Genomic DNA, 27,569 nt, shown 5'->3' with positions numbered 1-27,569 from the left:
TGAAACAATTTTGTTAAAGCTCTTCATATGTATCCACAACATCAGTGTTCATCTTCACTGAATCCCTTCTGCAGATATCTCATACAGAGCACATCATCAGTCTTTCTACAAGTTGTTTGTAACACAGCTTCTAAAAATCTGCTGGTGCTGCAAATTTGAACTTGAGGCAAAAGTATTCATTCTATGGTGAGGATCTCCACATATTAACTACTTACTCTATGGCTTTTTTCAATGCTCTTTAAAGGGTTTATTTAAAGCCACTTGAATCTGTAAAGTGTGGTTTTGTAAAACTGTGCAATTCCAACACCTGCAATAATGAAGTCATGGCCTCAGGAATAATTTTTAAACCTTCTTTAAATATCTTCACATCCTTTTTTATCCAACCTGTCAAAGTGACCACCCTAAGAATATAAATAAGCATTATTTGAGATCTTCTCAGACTGTTTTCCTGAAATGGCACATTGTTGTTCACAGTGAAATTAACTGAGGCAGGACTCTTTAAAGAATAGAATATAAGGCAAATCCTTCTTTCGGATTTGGAACAATTGGGGGGGGTATGTGAAACAATTCTCTTTATATTTGAGCATATATTGTATATAATTATATGCTGAAATGAGTGTTGTGAGGGCAAAGAACCTTTTTCTAAGACAGTTTGTAAGGAGCCTGACCTTCTCTCAAGGTCAGTGAAGGCTTCCTTAAGAATATGATTCTTGATCCAAAGGCTGAATAGAGGTTAACTCTGTGAGCAGGTGTGGTGTGGTATGTGTGTGTGTGTGTGTGTGTGTGTGTGTGTTGAGTGGTGGTAATTGGGGGGAGGGGCTGGATGCTGGCAGGAGAATTCTGAGAGCAGGAACAGTGTGTGCCAAGACCCTGGAATAATGGCCTATTGGAGGAACTGAGCAAAGGCCAGCTTTTCTGAGAGCAAGGGCAGAGCAGCATGAGATGTAATCCTAAGCAACTACCCATATTGCCATTTTTCCTGACCACTAAATGTATTTACCTTTTGGTTGATTAACATTTAATATATAGTTCTAATGTCCCTGTTGAACTCTGTTTCAATGTGAAGCCCTGATAGGTATGTGTTATGTCAACACCTAGCTTGGATCCATACGGCAGTAGGTCCATTTAGGAAGAATGAGGGCAGCTGAAGGTCAGTGCTCCACAACAGTCTGTATCGTCAAGTCTGATAGTATCAGATGCACTCACAGGGATGTGGCACTTTGATGTCAGATGGTGAATCAGCAGAGAACTCAAAATAGAAAAGCATCTTTTAATCCTTCCAAGCTATAGAGCTCTCCCCAGAGACTCATTAATATTTTAGAAGCCCTAAAGCATCAGTGTTAACTCAGAATCAGGTAACAACATGTACATGGTAGCCAAAATATGACTAAGGGGTTTGTCCCCTGGTGACAAAGACTTTGACTATTATGTAAAGACAGAGTAAAGGAGAATGTACTATTTGAGTCTGGCTATGAAGTACCTGTAATAATCGCTTTCCTTGCTACATTTCCCAGAAAGGGGATTTTTCCTTAGTTACACTATTACTAAAAATAGCAGTCTGCAGGCTTCCACTGATATAAACAAATACAGCAGAAGATATCTGGCCTTATTTGGAAATGTGGATGTTCATACCCAGGTAAAATAGAATAACAACAGTCGATGCAAACCTCTCCTTTTTCCAGGGTATACAGTACCTCTTTCTCAGTTTGTTTGACTTTAGGCAAGAGGATATGAACCGATCCAGTAGTCATTGTCTGCCTTTGAAAAAGCAAAAGCACCGAAGTTTCCTTAAGCTAGAGAGGAAGGAGGAGAATTTGTAAGTTTGGCTGAGGCTCCCAGCAACTGAGCCAACAAGCTGGGGATCCAGCTGTCTCCGGAACTCAAAGAAGCACGAGGAAAATTCAATTAGAAAGACTTTATGCAATAAATACCAATACTAAAATTTCCAAGGAGTCATTGTGTTGGCAATATAAGAGATGGGAAAGAATAGAATCCAAGCCTATTCCTCCCTTCAGAGGTAAAGATGGTTGCATTTACACTCCAGTTCAGAGGTCAGTAAACTTGTTAATTAATGATTGGGGCAAAGGAAAAAAGAGGGAGATTAAAAGAGAGAAGAGGAAGAGCCAGGTAAGAAGTGCCCAGTGGAGATGGATAGTTATTTTAAGTAGACTTAAGTAGCAAGGCAATATGCAGAACTTCAAAAATAAAAATTACCTTAATTCTAAATTAATGTTTTAAAAATCAATAGGAACTAAAAACAAATCAAATACAAAAATCTACTTCAATCTAACTTTAATTTAAAATTCTAGAAAATGTTAGAGAAACTTAAACCAAATACAAGTGAGATCTCAAAACAAACCACAGTATCCAAAATATATTCTGGATATTTGTGTAAGTACATTCCTAATGGTGAAGTTCACACCTACTGGCACTTTAGAGTGTGCCAAATGTTAGACCCCCTGCCCTTTTATAGGAGGCAGAAATTTCAGGATACCAAAAGATAGAAACCAGTCAGCAGGTTTCACTCTGAGGAATGTCCTGCGCTCCCTACCAAATGCAGTGCCCAAGCAATACTCAGCCATTACGTGCACCGCATTTCCGCGCTCTACATGAAGGACCATGTGCGGGACCTTGGATGCCAGGGCTGGCTTTGCTCCACTGGAGACTGGAGGTGGCTGACAAAGGCCTGGCCTATCCCAGCCATGGCTCTCAGGCCAATCTCTGAAGACTCATCTGGGTTCTCCTTCCACCTAGAGGAATGGATAGTCAGATCCTTTTTGGTGCTTTTCCAGGAACAGAGTTTGTGGACCTGCTGGGAAATCTAATTACAACAGCCTTTCATCATGAATTCCAATTACAACCTCTCTCATGGTGAAAGCCAATCTTTTTGACACTAAACGAAGCTAAACAAAGCTGGCCTCAAGCAGGAGAGGTGTTTGTGATCTGCCTGCTCTCTTAGACAACTACCAACTACTGTATGCAGATGCCTTACAGAAAAGGTTACAGCGACCTTGACCTGCTTTGCCTAGGAACAATGGTCATAGTCTATTATTATTTCCCATCCCCACAGAAAGGAAAAATATTTTCATATCTGATGCCAGGAGTTTCTTGGGAATTTCTCAAGGATCCTTAGTTAGGCAAAGCAAATTTTGAGCCCCACGCACATTTTTAATTCAGCAAGATGACTTTTCTTATTGAATTTATAATGTCATGTTAATAGGAAAAAAAAGTAATGAGTTATTTAGGCCAATAATCTTTTCCTAGCATCACTAATATTCTTTGCCACTCTTTCAGCCAACCCTTTTACTTAAGGGGAGTGAGAAATAGCAGCACTACTTGGAAAAGTGTTGCCCCTGATTCCTAAAACCTAATTAAGAGCAATGGGGACTTTTCTCAAAGTATTCATTTTGGAAATCCCTATTTTATAAGGATGTTAAGATAATAAAATTACTATCTATATTCTAATCAAATGTCTATCACTACTACATAATCACTGCCATCCACTTAATATGTTTAAGTATAAAATTTCTATTTTTAGTTTATAAAACAAAAAGGGTAGGGGGCAAAACTTTGGGGAGGAGCATCCAGTTAACTAATAGGCTTTTAACTGAAGATAAATGAGGTGGGAGTAATAAATGGTTTATTTGTGTTTTAAATAGGATAAACTTTACCCTAGGCTCAAATAAAAGTGTTACACCCATAGAGTTAGTAAAAGTAAAAAAAAAAACAAAGGAAAGAATCCACCATTCAGGGTCCTCCTCAAAGAACTCTGAAAGCAAAGCATTTTTACTGTACTTGATTCCACTTGAGTTACCTAATCACCTAATTAGTATTATAGGGGCCCATGGGAAGGTGGCCTGAGATCTACAAAAATCAGAATTGACCTTGATTTATAGGTCAGTGAAAACCTGTAACTGGTTTCAATAGACCATGTTTGGTCAGATGTTATGCTCTCTGTTTTTCTCTGAGTTCACTGGAAATATTTTTAGCTTTTAAGCCATTACTTCAGTGGATTCTCTCAACCTTTTATTGGGAACCAAACAACTCAGAGCTAACTCTGCTGAATTCAGTGGAGCATTATGTTAGAATCCAGAAGAAACAAACACAAATGCTGAACCCCAAGTGCCTTCTTTTCCTACCTTTTTCTTCCCTGATCTCCAACTCCAGTAACGTTAGACTTTGAGGTCCTCATCGTGGGAGGCAGATAAATTGCTTTGTAGAGAAACCTTTTGGTAATTTCCTAAAATATGGGAAGAGGAAAACACTAGAAGTTTTTGGTTTAAACTAGGAACATTTGGTTTATACCTTGGTCTCCCAGTGATCTTTCAGGCTGTAGCTTTTTAGATAGAGAGAGGGGAAGGGGTAGGGAAGTGGCAGTATCAGCTCATTGATAAAAATAGCAGATTGATGTCATCTTGTAATCTGAATGGTATTTAAAGTGATTGATTCCAAAAGCAAATGTTTTCTTATAATTTGAAAAATACTCTGGATAGGAATATAAGAGGTTATTACAGCCTGAAGTACGAATATGCTGAACATCTTTTCTTTTCCAAAAGATGACACACAAAAACCCTGCTCATGCTTACTCTGTGTTCGGTTCTTTGTTGATTTATTTTCTCAAATCTTATGTCTTTGGATGGTGGCCACAATAAGGTCTGAAGTGGTGCCCCCATGACTAGAGATGGCTGACTCACCTCTTCAGTTCCCATCACCTTGATAACAGGACCCATGCCCTTGTTCTCAAATATATTTTACTGCTGTGCAACAAAAAATATTCATAGTCCAAAAGAAATTACAACAGATTCACTTGTATGGATTACTCATCCAAAATACAACTTCATTCCAATTCAGCTGATTAGACTCCTCTCGATAAGGCAAATGTCTATGTGTTCTGGAACTAACCATCCCAAAGCAGTGTTTTTAGAACAATGTTTAAAATATTCACTAGAATGTGCTTTCATCAATTATAACAAATGTACCATACCAATGCAAAGTGTTATAAGGTGGTATATGGGAACTCTGTATTTTATGCATGATTTTTCTGTAAACCACAACTTTTCTAATTAAGAAAAAAGAAAAAAAATGCTCAGTAGACTGAGTTAATGAATTGAGTTTCCTTAGGTGTGGAAAATGACTAGAATGGAAGGGAAAAGAACAAGAGGATTAATTTGCTTCCCAAGATCCCAGATTAATTCTGGTGTCATAACATCCCAGAATTGCATTAAAGGAAAATGGGAGAGTACTGTACAGTGAAAATGTATGTGCCATTTTTCAGCACAAAATGCTTCCAGGGCTAGTTGCCCACATTTCTTTCTAAAATTCTTTCATTTCATAGCACTTTCAACTCCTGTGATTATATCAGTAAAATAATCTTCGTTGGGTGCTAATCACATTTGAATATAACTTCTGATTCTCTCCAAAGATGAGGACTTCTATGCTCCATTAAAAAGAAAAGTGTGCACCAGCTGAGGCAACTATAAAAAGAGTCAAAATGGGGCAGCACTGTGGAACGAGAGGCAGTTATGTTGGCAGGGGATCTGAAAATATTCAAATCCATGTATCCTAAATGTGGAAGCAAGGGTTATGTCAGTTAAGACCCCAGCAAAGAACCTGAGGATTTGAGGAGAGTGTAATTAAAGGATGATTTACCATGGTGGGCAGGTTGTAGGGAAACCACAAGGGATAGTGTGAGCAGGCTATTAAGAGCTAAGCCGGATGTGGCAAAGATCACCGTGAGGGACTGACCTTCAGGAGAGGGACACAGTCACAGGAGGAAGCTAAGAAAATATATACTCTGACCTAACTCTCCTTCCCACAGATCTCCTTTCTTCTCTGCTAATGCCGCCATTAGCCAAACCCAACAGAAAACATTGAGCGAGAGAATGCCTTGACACAATGCATACAGGCCATCCTCCTAGGCACAGCTCAGGGTGGAGAAGGGTAGAGACTGGATGTGGATGTGGAGTGGATCTGGAGTTGCAAATGGAAGATATCTAGATACCCAGAAGAATAACTCTACCCAGATTTAAGAGCATTAACCAGCTATGTCCCTTCCCAACTTGAATGAATCTTCCCAGAGCTTCCCCTCTGAAGGCTTAAATAAGCTTAGGTTTTTCACCCTTTTTTTCAAAGAACTCCTCAAATCCCAGTCATAAAATCCAGTAGGATTTGTTGTATCTGCTTGTTTCAGAGAAGGCAGATAATGCGTAACATTGCACCATTGGGCAAGCAATCAGTCTCCCCATTAAATGTGTTTGCTCTCACCAATATACATGAGAAACTTCAAACATGCTAAATCCTGGAGGGACTTCTACTTGGAGTGAGTGCTTTCATTTGGTTCGCACAAGAACTAAATACTCATCAAAGCACATCATTGTTCCCCAGAAGGTCCCAACACCATGAAAATGAGGCTACTTGGAACTCTTTCCAGGTATTATTTGTTGTTTTTTTTAATCCTTGATGAGAACTGCTCTAGTGAATAATTCTTGGTCCATCCACAGAGCTGACAGCCCTTGAAATTCCTCTCCAGACTAGCAGAACTTAACAACCAATTTACTATATTAACAAAGCAAGAGAGAAAATTGCATTTTGAATCCACAGAGGTTTTATATTATGCTTTTAGAATTAAATGAGGGGAATTCAAATAAGAGAAGTCAGGGGAAAAAGCCAAGAAGCTAGCATTCAGGGGAAAGAGATTCCAGGGAGATAGAAAATAAGATAAATTAAGGAGTCAAGAGAAGAGTTAAAGCCAGAAAAAGAATAGGATAAATCAATCATTTTAGGGGCTAGGCTTTAAAATGCAAATTATCACACTATTAATATAAAGCAGATCATTCAGATATTAAATCCTGTAACAACATCACAAATGTGAATGATAATCAGAAGAGGACCCAGGATTTGTGAAGTCAGGAGTTTATACCATGTGGGGGGCCTTCTCTCTTAAAAATAGGAAAACAAAATTAGATCCAGGGCTTTGTAGGGAGCCGGGCAAGTGAGGAGCCCTGAAGCTTATGCTTGTTAGCTCTGTGGTACATCCGCCTCTGGTTCAAAAGTCTGAATCACAAAGAATATGCAGAAAGAGGAAAATAAATAAATGTAAATAAATGAGAAAACCCTGGCATTCACCGAGAAAGAGGAGATAAAAGGACAGATACAATAAAATGGCTTGAGCAAAGAAGAAGTTAACTGGCCAAAATAATTCCTCCCACTACATCATGGCGTGTGTGTGCATCAATGCTTTCTATAAAGCTAGCAAATTCCTTAGGAAAAGAACAGAGAATTGCTTTCAGGGATCCATCCCAGATGGAGTTCTGAAATGAGACACACTATAAGATGAGGAAATCTGAAATGAATGATGAAGTTGTGGGAACATGGTTATCCCCCAATCTTGCCTAAGAAAGCCTGTAGGGATCCTCCAAATATAATTAAGGTAACCCTTCAGTTATAGGTTATAGACGGGGGGGGGGGGTGCTAATTTCTCCTCAACTAAAGAGAAATCGATTTTTGAAAATGTTTCTGAAAAGCCAGAAAGATGAGTAAAAAACTGGGAAATAAGTACAATGAGGAAATATTTTTAAAATGAAGGATTATTCCTCCTGGAAAACAAAGACTTTTTTTAAGTGTAGAAATCAGCTTTAAATGAACCAGGGTGGACTGGAGTTAGAAGCATGCTCATTCATGCATTCACTCATACTTTCAACAAATACGTATGGATTGCTCTTCTCAGAGACAGGCACTGTGCTAAGCAGTAAGGGTACATGAGATGTGGCAAATAGTCTATTCTCAGGGAGCTATAATCATTAAACAAGATGTTACACTAAATTCTAGAAGGTTCAATGAAGGGGGAAATAAAGAGAATTCTATTTGAAGCATATAGCAGGAGTACCTAACCAGTGTTCTGTTGAGAGGAGATGGGAATCAGAGAGGCCTTCTCAGGGCAAGTGACATCTAAGCTGAAACCTAAAAGATGAATTGGAATTAGGTTAAAGGAAGGTGAGAAGCAAAAGGAAATAATATTGCTTTCAGAAGAAGCAACATATGCAAAGGCCCAGAGGAAACAGATTTTGTAAATGGTTTAGGAGTGAGAAAAGCTAAATCTATTAGGAATGTAGAATTGGGAAGTGGAAATTGTAAGATATGTTACCAAAGAGATAAGCAGGGACCTAATCTTGAAGATCCTCATCCGTCTTTAAGCAGTTTGTGTTTCTTCCCAGGATGTAATGGAGAACCATTGAAGGGTTTTAAGCAAAGGAGTGATCAAGTCATATTTTTTACTCTCATTTGTTTTGGCTCAGGACTGCAATATAGACTGGAAAGTAATGAGGCTGGAGACAGGGAAGCTACAAAGTGATATATTGCAGCAGCCTAGACCAGAGATAGAGTAGCCTGGATGAGCAAGTGTCACTAGAGTCAAAAGAAGTCAGTGGATTTGAGAAGTATTTTGAGGTAGAATTGAAAGAACGTGGCTGTGGGAATGAAGGAGGGGAAGGTTTCAAGCATGACTCCTAGGTTCCTGTCTTGTGCAGCTGGGTGTGGAAACCCAGAAAAAGTACTTTTGTCTTTTGTTTGTCTGTTGGTTTGGTGGTGGTGGTGGTGGTGGTGGTGGTGATTTGCTGGGATGGTGGTTACTAGGCAAAGGGAAATTTAATTTAGGATATGTGGAGTGTGAAGTGACGGGTGACAGGCAAGCGGCAAAATCCAAGATTTCGCACATATGTGTCTGAAGCGTGGGGAGAAATTTTGACTCAAGAGATTTATGAGTCATCTGTATATATGCATTATCAAAATCATAGAAATGGTTGAGTTCTCCCATAGACCATATGTGCAGTGAGACAGGACCAAGAGTTAGACCAGAGCCCTTAAGAACATCAACATTTATAGGATTGGTAGAGGAAAAGGAGAAAACCAAGACTTCAATGTGTCACAGAAGCCTAGGAGAGAGTATCTCAAGGAATCAAAAAACCTAAGAACTAAGAAATACTCATTAGATCTAGTGCCAGGGGCTTGTTGCTAATCCTGGAAGAGCCATTTCAGGAGTGTTACGGGCTGGAGCAAGTAATATGGACTGAAGACTGAGTGACAGATAAGGAAATAGAGATAGAAAATGTAGTCAACTCTCTCAAGTAGTTTGGCTATAAAGGAAAGAAGAGAGATAAGGGTAACTGGAAAAGTCATTAGGTTAGGAAAGAGATTTTTGAAAATGAGTGTGAAATTAGAATATTTCAATGCTATTGAAAGGAAGCTAACAAAATGACTGATTGAAAATATGAGAAGGGGATTGATGGGTAGTTCTAAGGATAGATAAAGAAATTAGCTTTAGGACAGAAAAGGAACATCTCTTCCACTGTAATGGAGGAAGGAAGAAAAGGATGAGTGTGGAAGCAGGTAAGTCTGTGGGCCTAATGGTGGCCGGAAGTTAATGGAGCTCCAGACAGTGTGTCCTGAAAGGATTAGAAGAGTAGGTTCCTAAAGATTAACAAAGCACATTAAAATATCCTTCATGTGGTGGTTAAGCATTTAGACTCTAAAGCCTGAGGGCAAATCCTGAAGCTGCCATTAACAGGCTTTGCAAACTTGGGCAAGTTTCCTAATTATTATGTGCCTCAATTAATCCGTCTGTATCATGGAGGTGTTCCTTGGTAAACTTTAGTAATAATAGGGTTGTGGTGAGGATTACTTGAGTCAACAGCGTATGTTATCTCTTACTGATCATTCTTTGATTGCAATAATAGAATTCATTTTCAACTGCTGAATTCAATTATGGCCCAGGAATGATAGATGTCCAGTAAATGTTCATTGAAAAAGGAGTCTTCAATCAAATTTAGGTATTTCCCCCATGCTTAAAAAAATCTACCCATGGGCCCTCAAGTTATTGCTCTATCTTTTTCATTCTCTCTGCTACCAAAGTTCCAAATAATAATAATAGTAAACAAACAAATGAAATACTGCCCCTTTTGCTCTTGCTTTTAACCCACTTGCCCTTTGGAAACTGTTTTAACATGCTCTTTTCCTCTCAACCCCTAAACACACACAGACCACACACGTGCACATATTATTCTTGTGAATCATGTGGTCATTTCCCTTGACCTCTAAACAGCACTCATACTGAAACTCTCCCTTCCTTTTGAAATCCTTTTGTCCTTTGGCTTCCATGCTCCTCATTTGTGATGGGGGAGCACTCATTGATGGCTACTTCCATGAAATGGAAGAGAAGTCACAGATGGTAATGCAAGAGTGGTACAAAGGTGAAGTGCTTAGCACAGTATCTGGCACAGAGTAAAATCTCAAAAAATATAAACTCTATATTAGCTACTATTAAACAAATAGTCAAAGACAAAAACCTACTTTTTCAATAAAACAATACTTTGGTGAACATTAGTTATTCTACTACTTATGAATACACTTGAGTAATATTTTACTCAAAATATTTAATGCTTATTTCAATTATCTATTGCTGTTTACAAACTTAGTGATTTAAAACAACAACCATTTTATAATGTCTCAAGATTGTGTGGACCAAGAATTCAGGCTGGTCACTCAAGGAGTATTCACCTGGCTGATGGGCTGGTCTCTAGTGTCCAACATGGCTCCTCACACATGTCAGGGCCTTGGAGAGGACATTGGAGAGTTGGGATCATTGGAAACTATTGAACAGAGTGTCTTTTGTGGCATGACAGTCTCTTAAAAAGTGGCTCAGAACTTTCGAAATGAGTGTTCCAAGAGACCCAGGTGAAAGCTGCAAGGGCTCTTATAACCTAACCTCTGAAGTTCTATAGCATCACTTCTCCCTCAATCAATTGGTCAAGTGAGTCTCTAGGACAGTCCATATTCAAGGTGTGAAGAATTAAACCCCACCTCTCAACAGGAAAAGTAGCAAAGAATTTTCAGCCATCTTTATTTTACTACAATGTTTATACATATTAAAATGAGAAATGTTAACAAATTGTCTCAAGTCAGTTCACCCGTGTGAGTTAGAATGGAGTTGACATTTATAGTTGTTTGGTTCTTAATGGGAGACCTATTTTTCCCATGCCAAATGTTTCATGTATATATTTGTTTTACTGGTACATGGACCAGAAGAATCCTGTGTTTCCTCAAAAAGGCTATACCTTTAAATATACTTATACTTTTAAAATGTAGTCTAGGTGTCATCTTTTAAAATTCCAAATGACTTTCTCCTGAAAGTTTGGTAATAAGACAGTGCCTAACAAATGTAAAAGGCTCTTCTTGAAGTTCTCCACCAGTCCTTCTGATCCATGAAAACAAACAGTGGTGCAAAGCAAAGAAAGAGATAACTTAGGTACTCTACATAAAATGATGGAGTAAAGCCTTTGTGAATTATTAATTATGGTTACTAAATAGTTTTCAGCCATATGAGTGTATCAAAGTAATATGATAATATCTTTAATTTCTTCTTTATAGCTGGTGAAATTACTGACTACATAATCATATTTGGGTCTCAAAACAATCTTAAAAGATAAGTGGGAAAGGCACCAATATTTTTTCTGTTTTAAAGATAAAGAAACAAGTGATTTGACCAAAGTTTCTTACCTGGCAAATGGCAGTTGAGGTCCAGAGCTTGGATCTTCCCATTCCATACCAAGTGCTCTTCCAAATGTGCTCCTGCCTTGAATAAGTTATTACACTGAGACAAAATAATATTTATCTAATTTCACATCAACACCTCATATTTAAGTCTGCAGGAATAATAACTCTGTGCATTAAAGAGTTTGTCTCATTTCTGCTTTTTTCATCTAGAGTTTTATCTGCTTTCTGAAAAATAACAATCTGCATTTTGTAGACAGTGCACACCAAATTTGAATGTCTACAAATAAATGACTTTTTGCTTATCCAAAAATAAATAGCATTCGTCAAACTTAAAAAGGACATCATGGTTTTCATTTTCCAAGTACTTTGCAAGCATCAGCTAATTAAGCCTCCCCATATGACAGTTGTTTTCAAAATGTCTCCCATTTCCCAGGAAAGTTCTCCAATCTGTCTTATTTATAAAAATCAGCACATTTGTTCAGTTTGTAAAATAAGAAGCTAAAGACCATGAAATACAATTAGTTCAGGGAGAAAAAATGCTCAGTGGCTGGTCTGAAGGACTAAGTGGGAACATAACATAGGAATTCAAGACCTTCAGAATCCTAGATACTGGATTGTCTTACAAGGGCCCCAACTTTAAAAATACAATACAGTCATCTTTATTATCCAGAACTCAAGGTTGTTTCCTGCTTGAATCATTCTAGATGGCACGACCATACTGTGTATTTAAATTTTGTTTTTGATTTCAGGATGGAAATAACCACAAAATTTCTAAAAAGTAGTTCCATCCTGTGACACTGTAAACAATCAGAAGAAATGTTAGTTTGACCCTCAGTTCTCTATTGCTACACAACCATCCATTCCAAAATTAAATTACTTAAAACCACAACTTATTATTTGCTCAAAAAGCCTGCACAACTGGCCACCTACGGTGATATGACAAAAACTATCATTGTTCTATTCCTCAAAATATCTTCCCTACATGCATGCCAAGATTCTCAGCATCCAGTATGGGGTAAGGTCAATAAGAAAATGCCTTTTACGTGACATTTGAAAGAGATTAATTTAGGAATATTCTTATCTCCTAGGCATGAATTAGATGCATGCAGAAATTTAGGATCTAAATATATGGAATATAGGACAGATGGGTTTGTTTTTAATGGGCAACCTAAATGGGAAAATGTTCTGCAGCATGCCCTCCGAGGCAGCTTGAAATCACCAAGAGGGAAGGAAGGTGAGGAAGGAGGAAGAAGAGTCCTGGCACACAAAAAAAGTAAGGGAATACTAAAGATTTAATTCCCTATATCACATTTAAGAGAAGGCATAGAAGACTCACATTAATGAGAAGAAGCAGGCAAAGTAATGGAAATAACCACTTATATGTACATGGTACTTCAGAGTTTATGAAGAGCTTCCCAATCCTAATGGCTCCCTTTACCATAGCAAGGAATTGTTATTCTCACTCGATAGATGAAGTTTGGAGAAATTAAGTGATTTGCTTAAGACAGCATTTAGTACTTGCAGAGCCAGGGCTCAAGCTCCTGGCTTCTAGTCCATATCCTATTCCATTAGACCATGTTGTGAAAATACTTGTTTGAATCAGAAGCTCTGCATTCTAGATCTCCTCATCTCTTAAGTCTTGCACACTTGGACAAGTAGTTTCAATTCTTTACGCTTCTTTTTTTTATATTTAAATACTTCTACCCTCCTTGGATCAAATGAGGCAGTACATGGAAAAACACTTTATAAACTGTGAAATGTTGTGTAAATATAAGGAAGAGTTGAATAATTCCACCTTAAAGAATCAATATTCCTGGGAGCCCTGCCTAAACACATCCTTACTGTTAAGCTTTCTTCCCTTTTGTCTTAAAAACTGAAGAATCCTTCCTTCTCTTCAGAGTTGAACCTTCCACCTGGGCTGTAATATTAGACTAGCAAATATTTGTCAAGGGTTTACCAAGATTGTACCATATCACTTAATCTTCACCACCATTTTACAGATTAGGAACTGAGGCCCAGGAAAGCTAAAAAAAAATTTGCCCACAATTACACAAACTAAGTGTTAGAGCCAGTAAGTCCTCCTGTTTCAGAACCCAGGCTTTTAATCACTATACAGTATTGCCTTCCTGATGCCTCAGGTAACTTGTCTGTTTTGTCCTGTTTCAGTTATCTATTACTGAGTAAAAATCCACCCCATGATTAAATGACTTAAAATCACCACCTCTTATTTGCTCATGACCCTGCAATTTGGGCTGGGCTTAACCGGGTGAGTCTTCTGCTGATGCTGTCTGGAGTTTCTCACATAGCTCCAGTGAACTGGATAGCTCCACTGGGCCTGCACCATCCAGGAAGAACTCTCATTCTCCAGGGCTTTTTCCATGGGGTCTCTCATCATTCAGTCCAAGCTTTCTTGCAGCATACAGCTGGCTTCTGCAAGAGGCCAAACTCCAATGTGCAGGTATTTATCAAGCCTCTTCTTGCATCATGCTTTCTATGTCCCATTAGCCAAAGCAAGTCACAAGGTCAAGGCCAAAGTCACAGGAGCATGAAGCCCAGGAAATATGACTCACTGGGGCCATCAGTGTTTACCACGTCTCTGCTCTTCCCCTCTGTCTTTAATGTCTCCTTCTTTACTTATGCTTTCCCTGCAGCACAGAAAATACATGGGCGACTCATGTTTAAAAGCAAATAAAAACTTCCCTTGGCTAGATATTCCCATTTTAGCAATCATCTCAGTCTCTTTCCTCTTATAACCAGCCATCTCAAACAGTAGTCTACATGCACTGTCTTCACTTTATCACTGCTTGTTTACTCCTCAGTCACTGAAAACTGGCTTCCACCAGTCTACTTCACTAAAACTGCTCACCCTAAACTCTCCCACAACCTCTGTATTTCCAAAGATAATAGATAATTTTCTGGCCTTGTTTAACATGACCTCTCTGTTACATTTAATACTTCCTTTGTCTCATGTGATTCTCTCCTGCTTTTCCTCCTTCCTCTCCTTCTTTGGCTAGCTCCTCCCATGCTCTGATAGCACTTAATGGTCTTCACTCGCTAAGTTTCTGGCTCCAGCCCTCTGGTCTACTCACTGTCTAGTTTCTCATGCCAATAGCACCCAAAATATACCTTGAGCCCCAAATTCTATGCTTAGCACCAGTCTCATTTATTCAAATATCTATTAAATATCTCTACCTCAAATTCCACAAGTCCAAAACTAAACTCATCATTTTTCTTCTAAAACCAGATCTTCCTCCTATACTTCCTTTTCTTGGTGATCAAGGTCACCATTTACCCAACTGCACAAATTAGAAATGTGATTACCCGAGATTCTCACCTTCTCATCTTAATGACTATCTAATTAGATGAGTCATTAAGTCTTTTCTATTCTTCCTTTTAATATTTCTCTGAACTACTCAGGGGTATGCTGGTAAATGTTCAACAAATGACTCTCTGAAAGGAAGGAGGGACACTTTTGTGTAAATCCTCCCACAATGGCTTTTTCAAACTACCAACATGACATCACTGAAGAGAGTTGGGAAGAAATGTGCAGTAGCACTCTAATATATAGTATTTCCACCAACAAATACAATGGGCACAAATAACCTCAAGAGAGTAGATAATAAAATGTAGTAACACAATTATAAAGAGATGTGCTTTGAGGATTTATTTCCTTTGCTTTGATATACTTAATTTGATTATGTGTATTTAATTTAATTTTCAGTGGTGGCAGTATTTAACAGCCAGCTTGCAAAATCCCTGGAAATTAAACAATTGGCTCTCGTGAGCCAGTACAAGCTGGATCTAGCCCTCTCTTCTTCATTCCCATGATCACAGCACAAATGTAAGGCTCTAAACACCTCTCACCTTGACATTGCATTGTCTCCTAACAGGTCTTTCCAACTGGTTCTCTACACAGCTGTCCCAAGGGTCTTTTCTACATGCATATCTGATTATGTCACTGTTCCCCACACACACACACAATCATTCAGTGAGTCCCCATAGCTTTTCAGCTAGAACTCCAAATTCCCAGTTTAATGCATTAAGGCTTTCACAATCTGGATATCTGTCTTGGTTTTGAGCCGTATCTTCCTCTATTTCCCCCATTAACACTGTAGTGGCTCAAAACATATGCTACTGTCTTATGTGTCTGGACCTTCACCAATGCTGCTTCCACTCTCTAGATTGCCTTTCCCATCCTTCATCCAACTAACCATTCCTAACTGATTTTTCAAATCTCAGATGAAGAATTGTCTTTATGGGAGCCTTCTCCATATTGGGGCAATATAGCATAGTGGTTAAGAACACAGACCTGAAACTAAATAGCCAGATCTCAGGTATCTGCTCTGCCACTTCTTAGCTCTGTGACCTTGAACAATTTACTTAACCTCTATGCCTTGTTTCCTTACCAGAAAAATGATAACAATTAAGTGCTTACCTGTAGGATTGTTAGGAGCATTCAAAGAATTTATATATGCAAGCCATCAGAACAGTGCCTAGAACATAAGTACTTAGGACTTAGTAACTTTTCCCTATTATTAACTACCCAATTTTAAATACTTATTTCTAATTCTATTGTATTTTGTATACACACATTACATTATATTAAATCACCAATTTACTTGACTTCCTCCTTCACAACTCCTAAGACAAGAACTGTGTTTCCCTGTGCTTTAGCAGTGTCTAGTAAGCACTCAAGAAATGAATAAAGGTGTGAACGAGTGGTGCAAGCTCTGGCTGACTGGACAAATCCCATGTTTCTTCTGGTCTCATTCAGCTGCATTTAAATTAAGAAAAGTGAAGTAAACACGTGAGATCCTGTAGTCAAATTAAAAGGGAAACATTTTCTAAAATTTAATTAGCTATGCATATTACTATTAAAAATAAAAAGGAATCAACCTTTCAACCTATGACAAATTTGATGATTCTTGCTTTCCCTTTAAGTTTCTACCATGTGTAAAAAAATATGGCAAATTCTCTTAGCTTAATTCATGCAGTAACATTCTTTTAACCTAATTTTAGTTATTTGTGATGATATCAGAAAGACTCCCAAAAGGTAAAGGGGACTTTGGCAGATGTGAGGCCAAAATGGAGATTAAACATTCCGCTGGAAAAATTATTCTGACCTCACAGCAAAATTTAAATTGCATTTTGTTTCAGAGGCTCTAAGTTGTTTATTCAATAATCACAACTTAATGTCTATGGAAGATGAGGGAAAAAAGAATTAAAATTCATTGAGCACCTCCTAGTATTAGGCATTTTTACTAATATTATTTCTTTTACTCTTTAAAAATTGAATTAGATGTTATCCCCATTTTGAAATGGAGAATCTGAGGCTCAGAGATTAAGTAATTTGCCAAAGATTATATAGATGGCAAGTGTTTGTCCAGAGTTCAAATGCATGTCTTTCAAACCTAAACCACCATGTTCCTTCCACTAAAACAGTGGTTCTCAATCAGGACAAGTTTGCTCTCCAAGAAACACTTGGCAATGTCTGGAGACATTTTTGGTTGTCACAACTGGTGAGGGGTATTTTGCTACTGACATCTCGTGGGTAGAAGCAGGGATGCTGCCAAACATCTGCAGTGGTCAGGACAGCCCCTCACAACAAAGAATTATCTACCCCCAAATGTTAATCGTGCCAAGGTTGAGAACCCCTGTATTAAACTGTTCTATTTTATATTTCTAAAGTTTTCAAAAATAGTAAGATAGACATAGTTCCATAAATCTAATAAATACTTGTGGAATGAATGAATGAATAAAAGAATGTTAAATCCAGAGGAAGGAAACTGTATTTTAAAATGGCTTTCTAAAATTGGCATTCATTGAGAGAACAAGTTTTCTAAATTATCAATAACAGAGACAGGAAATAGATTCTACTTATTTACTCTAAGCATCTTTTATGTATTGAATTGTGCCCCTCAAAAAGATATATTCATATTTTTGTAAATGCTTTCTGAGGACCCAATGTTATGGTTGCCTATGAATGCAAATGAAAGAATTGCCCAAAGTTCTGAATTTCCTTTACAACATCCTGTTCCAGGTATTACAACTAATTAACAGACTCTTCCTGCAGTCACCTTTCACAGAATACCTAATCATATTACAGTAAATCTTTTGCATGCTATAGTAATCTGTCATTTTCTCTCAGAGATCCATATTAATCTGGTAATTTTGTGTAGAGAAGTTGTCATTTTAAACACCAAAACATGATAGATAAAGGAATAGTCCTAAAACCTAAATGACAGTAAAAGCCCTAAACAAATCCTCACTTTGTCTCTCAGTATTGCCTGTTAATTAAAAGCCTTTGATATGTCTTTCCTACTAGAAATGTTCTAGAATCATTGGACAGTTGAGCCAAGGTGAAGTCAGGGTTTGGGAGCAGTGAGTCCCTCTTGTGTGTAGGTCATAAGTGTTCTCATTTTGGCCAAAGTAGTTTTAGGATTGCTTTACTGTATCGTAACTTTAGGGTGCTCTTAATATCTTGAAGCGCTATTACATTAAAGCACTGTCTTAACTATACTGCTGGGAAATCAAGGTTATAATTCATTTTGGATGTATTCTCTACCCGGTTATACCGTTTAATTTTTAATTTTGCTCTTGCAAGTTAAAGTCAACATTTCCTTTAAAAGTATCCATTGCTCTTTAAAGCAGATTTTTGCCTGCAGTTCTTTTCAAACAATGTTTTCTATAACGTTTATAGAGATATCTGATATTACTAAGCTTCAAGTATTGTGTGTGAGTATAGGATACTGAACTCTTCCACAGTCACTTTGAATTTTTCACATGGGTTATTTTGGTAACCTAAACTATCAAATCGACCTTGAGTGACTGTTGAGACATGACTTTTTCCCATTTTCAATCTGTTCGAGTTACTTGTACCTAGTTAGTCTACTCACGTACTGAGCTCTAGTAACACAAGATTTGGCTATTCTTATTCCTCATTGGGAGCTGTTTATGTTAACACAGGCTGCTGCATGTAATTTTTAAATTGGGCTCATCACACTGTATTTTATGATCTTACATGAAAAGAATCTGTAATGGAAGTAAAAACTATCAAAAAAAAAAGAAGAAGAAGAAAAGAAAAGAAAAGTAATGTGGCCTTGGGTCTGCATTAAACAGTATAATCCATGTTTATAACAACAACAACAAAAAGATATATTCAAGGCCTAACTCCCAGTCCATAGAGTCTTTGAAGATATCATTAGCTATGACGATATGATGAGAGCAAACTGGATAAGGATGGTCCTCATTCAATATGACTGCAAATGAAAGAATTAAGAAGAGGAAATTTGGATGCACAAATAGACTGACGTAGAGGGGAAAGGTCCACATGAACACGGCAGCAAAGGCTGGAGTCATGCTGCCACAAACCAAGGAATGCCCAAGGCTGCCTGAAACCTCCAGAAGCCAGGAAGAGGCCAGGAAGGATTCTCCTCCAGGTTTCAGATGGGGTATGTCCTGGTTTGCTAATGCTGCTGTTTTGCAAAACACCAGAAATGGACTGGCTTTTATAAAGGTGGTTTATTTGGTTACAAAGCTACAGTCTGAAGGCCATGAAAGTGTCCAAACCAAGGCATCAGCAATAGGGTACCTTCACTGGAGAAAAGCCATTGGCCTCCGGAAAACCTCTGTCAGCTGTGAAGGCCCATGGCTGGCATCTGCTTGCTCCCAGGTTGTGTGTCAAAATGGCGTTCTCCAGAATATCAGCTTCCAAAGGCTGTCTTCATAATGTCTCTCTAAGCTGCTCTCCAAAATGTCACTCACAGCTGCACTGAGTTCCTTCTGTTTGTCAGCTCATTTATATGGCTCCAGTGATTTAATTCAGACCCACCCTGAATGGGTGGGGTAACACCTCCCTGGAAATTATCCAATCAGAGTCATCACCCACAGTTGGGTGGATCATATCTCCATGGAAACATCCAATCAAAAGTTCACACCCTAATCAAAAAGATTAATCAATCTGCCCCCACTAGATTGCATCAAAGAACATGGCTTTTTCTGGGGGACATAATATACACAAACCAGCACAAACTATATCTTTGCCAACACCTTGATTTCAGTCTTGTAGCCTCCAGAACTATATGCCAATACATTTCTGTTATTTTAAGCTATCCAGTGTGTGGTACATTGTTACAACAGCCCTAGAAAACCAATATAGCATCAAATACTACATATAAAAATATTTTATTTGGGATAAAACAAAATCATAGAACATATTTTTCTGTGGGGTTTGCAGTTTAAGGAAAAGAGATAGCAGCTGTTTGGGGTTCATGAAATTCGTAAGATTATTTCCAGTTTTAGAATCATGAAATATTAGGACTAGAGGATCATCAAGGTCAGGCTCTTCATTTTTTATCACTCAGGAAAACTCTGTCTAAGAAAGGGTAACTGATTTGCATACGGTCTCTTGGCCAGTTAGGGGCAGCACTGGCACCAGAATCCAGCTCTCCCAACAGTTTAATGCCTTTTTCTTTATAAAGTGTTTTCTCAGTATAACTGAGTGTTAGAGATCTTTTCCCACATGCTTTTATTTAAACACATTCTTTATTCAAGGGAAATTGAATTCCTGTGCTTTGCCTTGTTTAGATTTCAAAATGCATTATTGAAAGAGCCTTTTGATAGCAAGTAACTCAAGCATCCTCCTGTGATAAACTTTTCATGCAAAACCTTAAACCTTAAAATGTTTGGAACTCTTCGTTTAAAAACTCAAACTCGAAGCGAATTCCGAATTTGTCCCAAATGTTGTATTTTTTTTTTTTTTTTCTCTTCTTTCCTGCATCTTTGTGTAAGAGGTACTGGAGAGAACTTTATTTGCAAAAACAGAAATGTCAGTACTAGGCTTCAGGAAATGGGGGTTCAAGGCCCAGCTCCCCTCCTTAAACTCACTGCGACCTTGAGCATGTCACACTGTAGCCTTTCTGGGCCTGTTAATTCATCTGTCCACATGATGGTTGTGAAGCTCAAATGAGATAATATCCATTTATAAATATGTTCGATAAACCTAAAGTGCCATGACAACATAAATTTTGAGTATCTTTCATTCACCACTGCCAATTCTAAATAAGGTTTACTTTAAAGATATAAATGAGGTAAACACACATTTAACTGTTAGTACTATGAATTCCTACGTAAGTCATGTATAATTCTTTTCAGAGGGATCCCTTAGAGCAAGGATACTTGAAGTCTCCAAGCTGAGTACATGTTATTTTCACTGATGCCAGTTTATTTGAGGTTATAAATTATTTGAGATTTTTTTTATTTCCCCCACTGTCAATCCCAAATCACCTTACACTCCATCCTTTTAAATCATTGTTCCTGGTCCACATAGCCTATCCTATGAGGTTTAAATAATGGGATGAAGGTGATAACACAATCTTTTTTACTTGTTTCTAACATGATGAGGAAGGCTGTAGTAACAGTAAAATCTCCTTTTTCTCAATAAAAACTTCATTTGTTGTGTTAACACCAAAGACCCAGAGTAATTCCTATGTCACATTAAAATAATAATGATACAATGATGATGATAATGATAAGAAGAAGAAGAAGTAAAAGAAACAGAAGTCATCAGTTGGTTAAATCGGGTAGATGAAACATATGCATGTAATGCTACTCCCTGCCAAAATTCCAGTATAATGATTGAAAAAGCCTAAAATCGGTAAAAATAGACAATGACAAAGGAAAAAGCAAAGGAGACAAAAAAATAAAATAAAAGGTATTGACAAATGTGTAGAAGTTGGAAAGAAGTTGGATGACTGATTTAATAGAGCAGGGAAAGATTAAACCTAAAGGGATTGCAAAAAGAAATTACATAGACCAAGAAGCCACATCTTGCTGCAGAACTCAGAAAAGTTTCAAGACTTAGAGACACCAGGTAATTTGGGAGGTGGGGTGGCAGGAGAGACTAACATCAGGAGGATTGGTTAAAGGCCTATTAGATCAACTATTAGACATGTGATCCTTCCTCAAGCCTGCACACAAGGCACATCACTGTTTCAACCTAAATAGGACAAAGAAGTTTATTGTTTAGCCCTGGACTCAGGGTTGGCTGTAATGGGGGTGGGATTTGGTGCCACACAGGGACACAGGAGACTAAGTGAAAGTCAGTGAGTGTACTTCCACTCACACATCTCACAGAAGGCTGGCAGCCAATCTTACACACCCCACCTCCCAAGGCAGGAGATATGAAGGTTGAAGGTCTTCTCTAGAGAAAAGTTTCCCCAAGAGAAGAGATGTACCAATAATGACATTTGGAGTGTATTATCAAAACTGTTTGGTTTCTGCCTGTGGTAAACTGAATAATGTACCTGATGTCAAAAGACATGTTGTTGGTCTCAGTCTGTGTTTCTGTGGACACATTGAAGATGTAAATAGGACACTTTGCAGATATATTGTCAGATAAGGTGTGGACTCATTCATGAAGAGGATCTTCTAAAATCCTATTTGGTATGGCCAAACCAAATCATTCATGCTACAGAAGGCACATAAAATGCCAGAAGTCAGAGAGAGACACAGGAGGAGACAAGGACATCACCGTGTGACAGGAGGCAGAGACGCAGGTCAACAAACTCCAAGGACTGGGGCAAGTCACACCAGAACTCTACAGACTTAGGGGAGAAAGCACAGTCAGACTGATGCCTTGATTTAGGACTTCTGTCTTCTATATCGTGAGCCAATAAATTCTTGTTGTTTAAACCAAGCCACTGTATGATATTTTTCATAGCAGCCCGGCAAACTAATACACTGTCTCACCCCCTCCATGGAAACTCTCTAAGGCAACAAACCTTGCCCATGCACATGAAATTCTAATTGTTTTTTAGTGACTCACTTTTCAAAATTAATGGATAGCCAAGAACACCAGATATTTGAGAAAAGCTTCAGCATGAAAAACAAAGGCCAAAACAAACAAACTGGAAAAAAAAAAAAAAAAGGGAATGAGAAGGAAACAGAAAATGTGGAGTACAGAAGAAATTTTCCAAATGTTTGATTAATATTCCCCAAGAGATAAGGGAATGTATCACATTGATGAAAAAAGGAGAGGATAATATAAAAAGGGGAGGAACCATCAGAAAATAAGAAAGAGTTTTTGGCAATTAAAAATAAGTGAGAAAAATGTTTAAAATAATCAATACAGAGATGGAAAGTTAAATTGAAGAACTTTCCCAGAATTATGAAAATAAGAAAAAGAGGAGCAAAAAATGTAAGTTATTTAGAAAATAACCCCAAATTTCTCAAATCTAACTAATATGAATTCCAGAAAGAGAAGACAAAGAAAACAGAGGGACAAAAGTTATTAAAGAACTGACACATAAAAATCTCTAAAAATTGAAATATATGAATTTCCAAATTCAAAGGACCCAGCGAATACCTAAAATAAGTAAAAGAGGATCCACACCAAGACAGAGACTGTAATATTTCAGAATAATGGAGATAAATATGAAAACAAAAAACAAAAAACAGTTCTCATCAAAAGAAGATTGAGGAACTCGGCAGTTAAACTCACTGCCCTCCCCTCTACATGGGCTCTGACTCCCAGGGGTGTATATCTCCCTGGCAATGCAGGATATGACTCCCAGGGATGAATCTGGACCCAACATAGTGGGATTGAGAACATTTTCTTGACCAAAAGGGGGATGCAAAATGAAACAAAATAAAGTTTTCAGTGGCTGAGAGATACCAAATGAAATCAAGAGGTCACTCTGGTGGGCATTCTTACGCACTATATAGATAACCCTTTTTAGGTTTTGATGCGTTGGAATAGCTAGAGGTAAACACCTGAAACTATCAAACTGCCTTGATTCTTGAAGACGATTGTATAGCAACATAGCTTACAAGGGGTGACAGCGTGATTGTGAAAGCCTTGTGGATCACACTCCCTTTATCCAGTGTATGGATGGATGAGTAGAAAAATGGGGTCAAAAACTAAATGAAAAATAGGGTGGGAGGGGGGGATGATTTGACTGTTCTTTTTTTACTTTTATTTTTTATTCTTATTTTTAATTTTTCTGGTATAAAGAAAATGTTCAAAAAATAGATTGGAGTGATGAATGCACAACTATATGATGGTACTTTGAACAGTTGATTGTACACCATGGATGAATGTATGATATGTGAATGTATCTCAATAAAACGTAATTTAAAAAACAAGAAAAAAAAGGGACAGGAAAGGAAAGTGAAACTATGGAAGGAACATTGATTTAGGAAATGAGTGGCCCAAGTTTTAATCCTGATTCTATTAACTATTAAATTTAAAAATTTTTTAATTTTTCTTGGAGAATTTGGGAATAATAAGTGATGGGTACATGAAGTGTGAACTTGGTTGAATCACTTAACCACTTTAAGTCTCAGTTGCCTACTTTCTTAACTGAGGGAATGGGATTAGGTGATCTGATCTCTAACATAAGTGATTCTGTAAGGAAGGGAGAGATACCTTCCTTTGAAATTATATTGCCAATTTATCTAGTAAGAAAAAAAATCAGTAGGAAAAAATAAGATGGATTATGTGAGTATCTATCCTAACATCTATTAACTTGGAACTGAGCATCCATAAAACCCTTGCTCAGGAGTTCTCTGTGCTTTGCAACCCTTTCCCCTATATTAGATAGTGGTGGAAGAACAAAGCAGAAGTATACTTTTGTTCGTTGAAAGCCCTTGGCATATACAACCACTTGAGTAGGCGTGGCAATACTGGCTACCATGTCTTATTTCGCTAGTCTGGAAATTCATAGCTAACTTAGGAATTTTATACAGCATTTGCACTCTCCATTCTTTATCAATCACTGACAGACTCATTGCTTTATAATGTACTTTTCAGCAAGCTGTTTGTGACTCATCGCCTGCCTTGCTTTATAGTCTATAAATATTTAATTCTTTAATAAACTGTTTATATGTAATATAAAAAAAGTTTGAGGAAAAACTGGCATTGGAGTTCTTATTAGCAACACTGGAAACTTAAAAGTGGAACAATGCTTCAAAATTCTGAGGAAAAAAAATTCCCTATCTAGAATTCCTTATCTAGCCAAACTATATATCAAGTGGAGGGTGATATACAAATATTTCCTTGATACAAAGTCTTTAAAAATCTTGTCACCAATATACTATTTCTCAGGAAGCTTCTGGAGGATATGGATCTATGAAAATGAGGGAGATAATTAAGGAAAAAGACATGGGATCCAGGGAACAAAAAATCAAACTCAAGAAAAAGGCAAAGGGGATTTGCAGGGTGGCGGCGAAGAGATTCCAAAATAACACAGCCCACCAAGCGGGGGACATCTGTCTAGAAGGAGCAAGAGAACTGGGACACTCCAGGGGACCTTTCCAAGGGGAAAAAATGGAACTGAGAGATTCTTTTTTGTGTGTTTTGTTTTGCTTTTGCCATATTAAGAGAAATTTTTAAATTTTTCTTGGAGAATTTGGGAATAATAAGTGATGGGTACATGAAAAAGTAAGTAAAATACTAAAAAAGGGAGGTGATTTCCCAGTCCAGAAAACAATGCATATCCTTTAAGAAAAGAAAGTTAATTATGACTCAACATACGGAATTAACCACATCTCAGCTGTGAAGAATATTCACATTGTCACAGTAATGTATATATGTGAGTAACGATTTAAACAAGAATTGTGATAAAATTTTTTTAGGAAAAGAAAGAAAGAAAAGGAGGGGGAGCTGTGTGTGTTGTGCAGGTGTGCATGCATGCAAAGGGATAACTGCTATGTTTTAAAACAGTAGAATAATGCTTAACATTAATATATTTTTAAATATCCATTTAAATATATTATTTAGAAATGTTGAGGTAAATAGAAGAAGAAACTATACCTTTCTTTATAAATCTCAAAGTATTATTTAAATCTTTGTGGATGCATTTATGCATAAAACTACAGTTGCAAAAAATAATTTGAAGGAGTCATCTACTATTTCTGGAAGATCCAGCAAACCCCTAGTAGAGACTAAAACTGCATCACTAATCCATGTCAGAGTTTAGACCACCAGATTAGGAAATGCAGGTGGCTCACTACTTTTAAGAGCCACAGTTTAACTGGTATGGCAGGAAATGCCTTGGATCCAGAGTTCATCGGAGGGGCAATTCACTTAGGCTCTTTGAGCCTCACCTGTCACATTTTTAAACTAAGGGAGTTAGTTTGGAACTAACTTAACTCAAATGCAAGGCAAATGACAAAAGTGAAACAGACCACATACAAATGCCAGCACCCTTAGAAAGGGTAGCCTCTACTCAGATGTAGCCAACTGTTGTTACGAAGGCCCACTGCTGTTAGAAAATCCAACAGGTCAAGAGAAGTTGGCAATCTGTATTTTTGTGTGAAATCTCCAGATTTTAAAGTGTTGTTTAAAATGCATAGTACCTGCCCAAACAAACCTATCCGCAGGCCACATGAAACCCACAGATTGCCAATGTAAGATCTCTAAATTAGATGAACAGTGAAATCTCTCCTAGGCCTATGACTCTGTAGTGGTGCAATGTCTCATTACAAAAAATTCTTCATTGAACATATGGGTTTCTCCACCAATAAAGAGGCAGTTTGTTCTGTCCACACCTGCCATACTTTTATTACTTCATTGTGTGACTTTGGTCTTCACTGTGAATACTCACAAGATCTGTGTAGCAGCTTTACTCAAGGAAGCACAGTCATAGCAGAGATGTTTCTGCAGAAAATAGCTGGGACCAAAAAAAATCAAGGAGTAATTTTCACAAGGACACAATTTTCAGATATGTTTTCCCACAAAGGCAATAATCACCTTTAAATACAAAGGACAGCACAGACATTTCAATACCAAGCTCAGGATTTGCAAGATTATCTTTTAATCTTTCATAAGGAAACTTTTACCCACCACTGTTAAGTTTCTTGTTGGTTCACAGGTGAAGAAGGCATGAAGACTGTGCTTTTTTTCCTATACATCTTGGGAGCTGCAGCTGCAATCCCGGTAAGTTTCCTTGCCACTATTATTACATCAATCCCTCTTGCCATTTAGTTTAGGAAAGAAAACCTCCATTTCAAAGAAAATGTTTATACCTTGATTCAAAACTCTCCTTTTAAAATTTTAATTATATTGTTCATTGCCCAAGCAGAGAATGCATGATTAAAAAGATCAAGATAAGATCCTTTTTAAAAAATTATTTCTTTCAGAACTATCAGGTTCCAAAAGACACAATAAAATGTGCAGCTGAAGGTGTTGATTATCAGTTTATAAGCCACAAATGCCAAAGGGGACAGGAATAAATGAATTTTCCTATGGAAGCTCATTACATTGGTATGGAAATATAAGAATTTAACTTTGAGAGCATTTCCATACTCTCCAGCAGCATTTTCGTCAAGGTCAAATATGTAATGGCTGAGAAATTCTGTAAGAACCTTAAATAAAAACAGAAAGCAATGGATTAGGGACAGCAACTGATATGGTAACCATCAGTTGGCTCCTGTCTCCCTCTTGGGAGGCTGTCCAAGCAAACATGCTGAAAACAGACAGAGCTAAAACATTCTATTCTTCATGGTCATATACTCACTAATGATCCAGATTATTGGTCCCATCATTCACACAGCAATAAAACAGCCATACACAACTCAGAGCATTTGAGACCATATCAGCATCATCAGCCCTTAAAATAACCTGAAAGTTTAAAAAAAAAAAAAAAAAAAAAGCAACCATGACTAGGACGATCGTTCAGATGTCCTCCAAATGATCTATATCATCCGTAATCAAATCAAAGGTTTTGTGCCATATTTTCTTTTTCACCAAATGGAGGAATCATCCTCCTTTAGATAGGCAAGGCAATCTATCTATTGCCCCATCCCTAGCTCCCTCTATAGAGCTAAGATTCTGTTCTTGCTTTTTGAATAGCTCGTGGCTGGCTCTGGTTAACAGACATGTCAGCAAAGACAACTCCATGCCACCCAGAACAAGCAATTCTTAGAAAACAGAACTTATTACCACTACAAAGAATCATGCTTAAGTAGCCTGGAGCTACTCTAGTTGAAATTATACAATGTAGTCTGAACTTACAAAAGTA

General features: G+C 37.6%; 1 protein-coding gene across 1 annotated transcript in view; it reads left to right on the top strand.

Moving 5' to 3' along the window:
• SPARCL1 (SPARC like 1) overlaps positions 1 to 27,569 on the top strand; it is a 48,878-nt gene that overhangs the window by 4,828 nt on the left and 16,481 nt on the right. The window contains exon 2 of the mRNA XM_037830225.1: positions 26,421 to 26,485. Coding sequence (XP_037686153.1) covers positions 26,432 to 26,485 — 54 coding nt within the window. The 5' untranslated portion in view covers positions 26,421 to 26,431. The remainder of the gene's footprint in view (positions 1 to 26,420; positions 26,486 to 27,569) is intronic.

Source organism: Choloepus didactylus, chromosome 3, assembly GCF_015220235.1.
Source record: "Choloepus didactylus isolate mChoDid1 chromosome 3, mChoDid1.pri, whole genome shotgun sequence".
In the NCBI taxonomy this organism is placed as follows: domain Eukaryota; kingdom Metazoa; phylum Chordata; class Mammalia; order Pilosa; family Megalonychidae; genus Choloepus; species Choloepus didactylus.
Note: the sequence above shows the minus strand (reverse complement) of the source record. Positions and strands in the feature narration are given on the sequence as shown.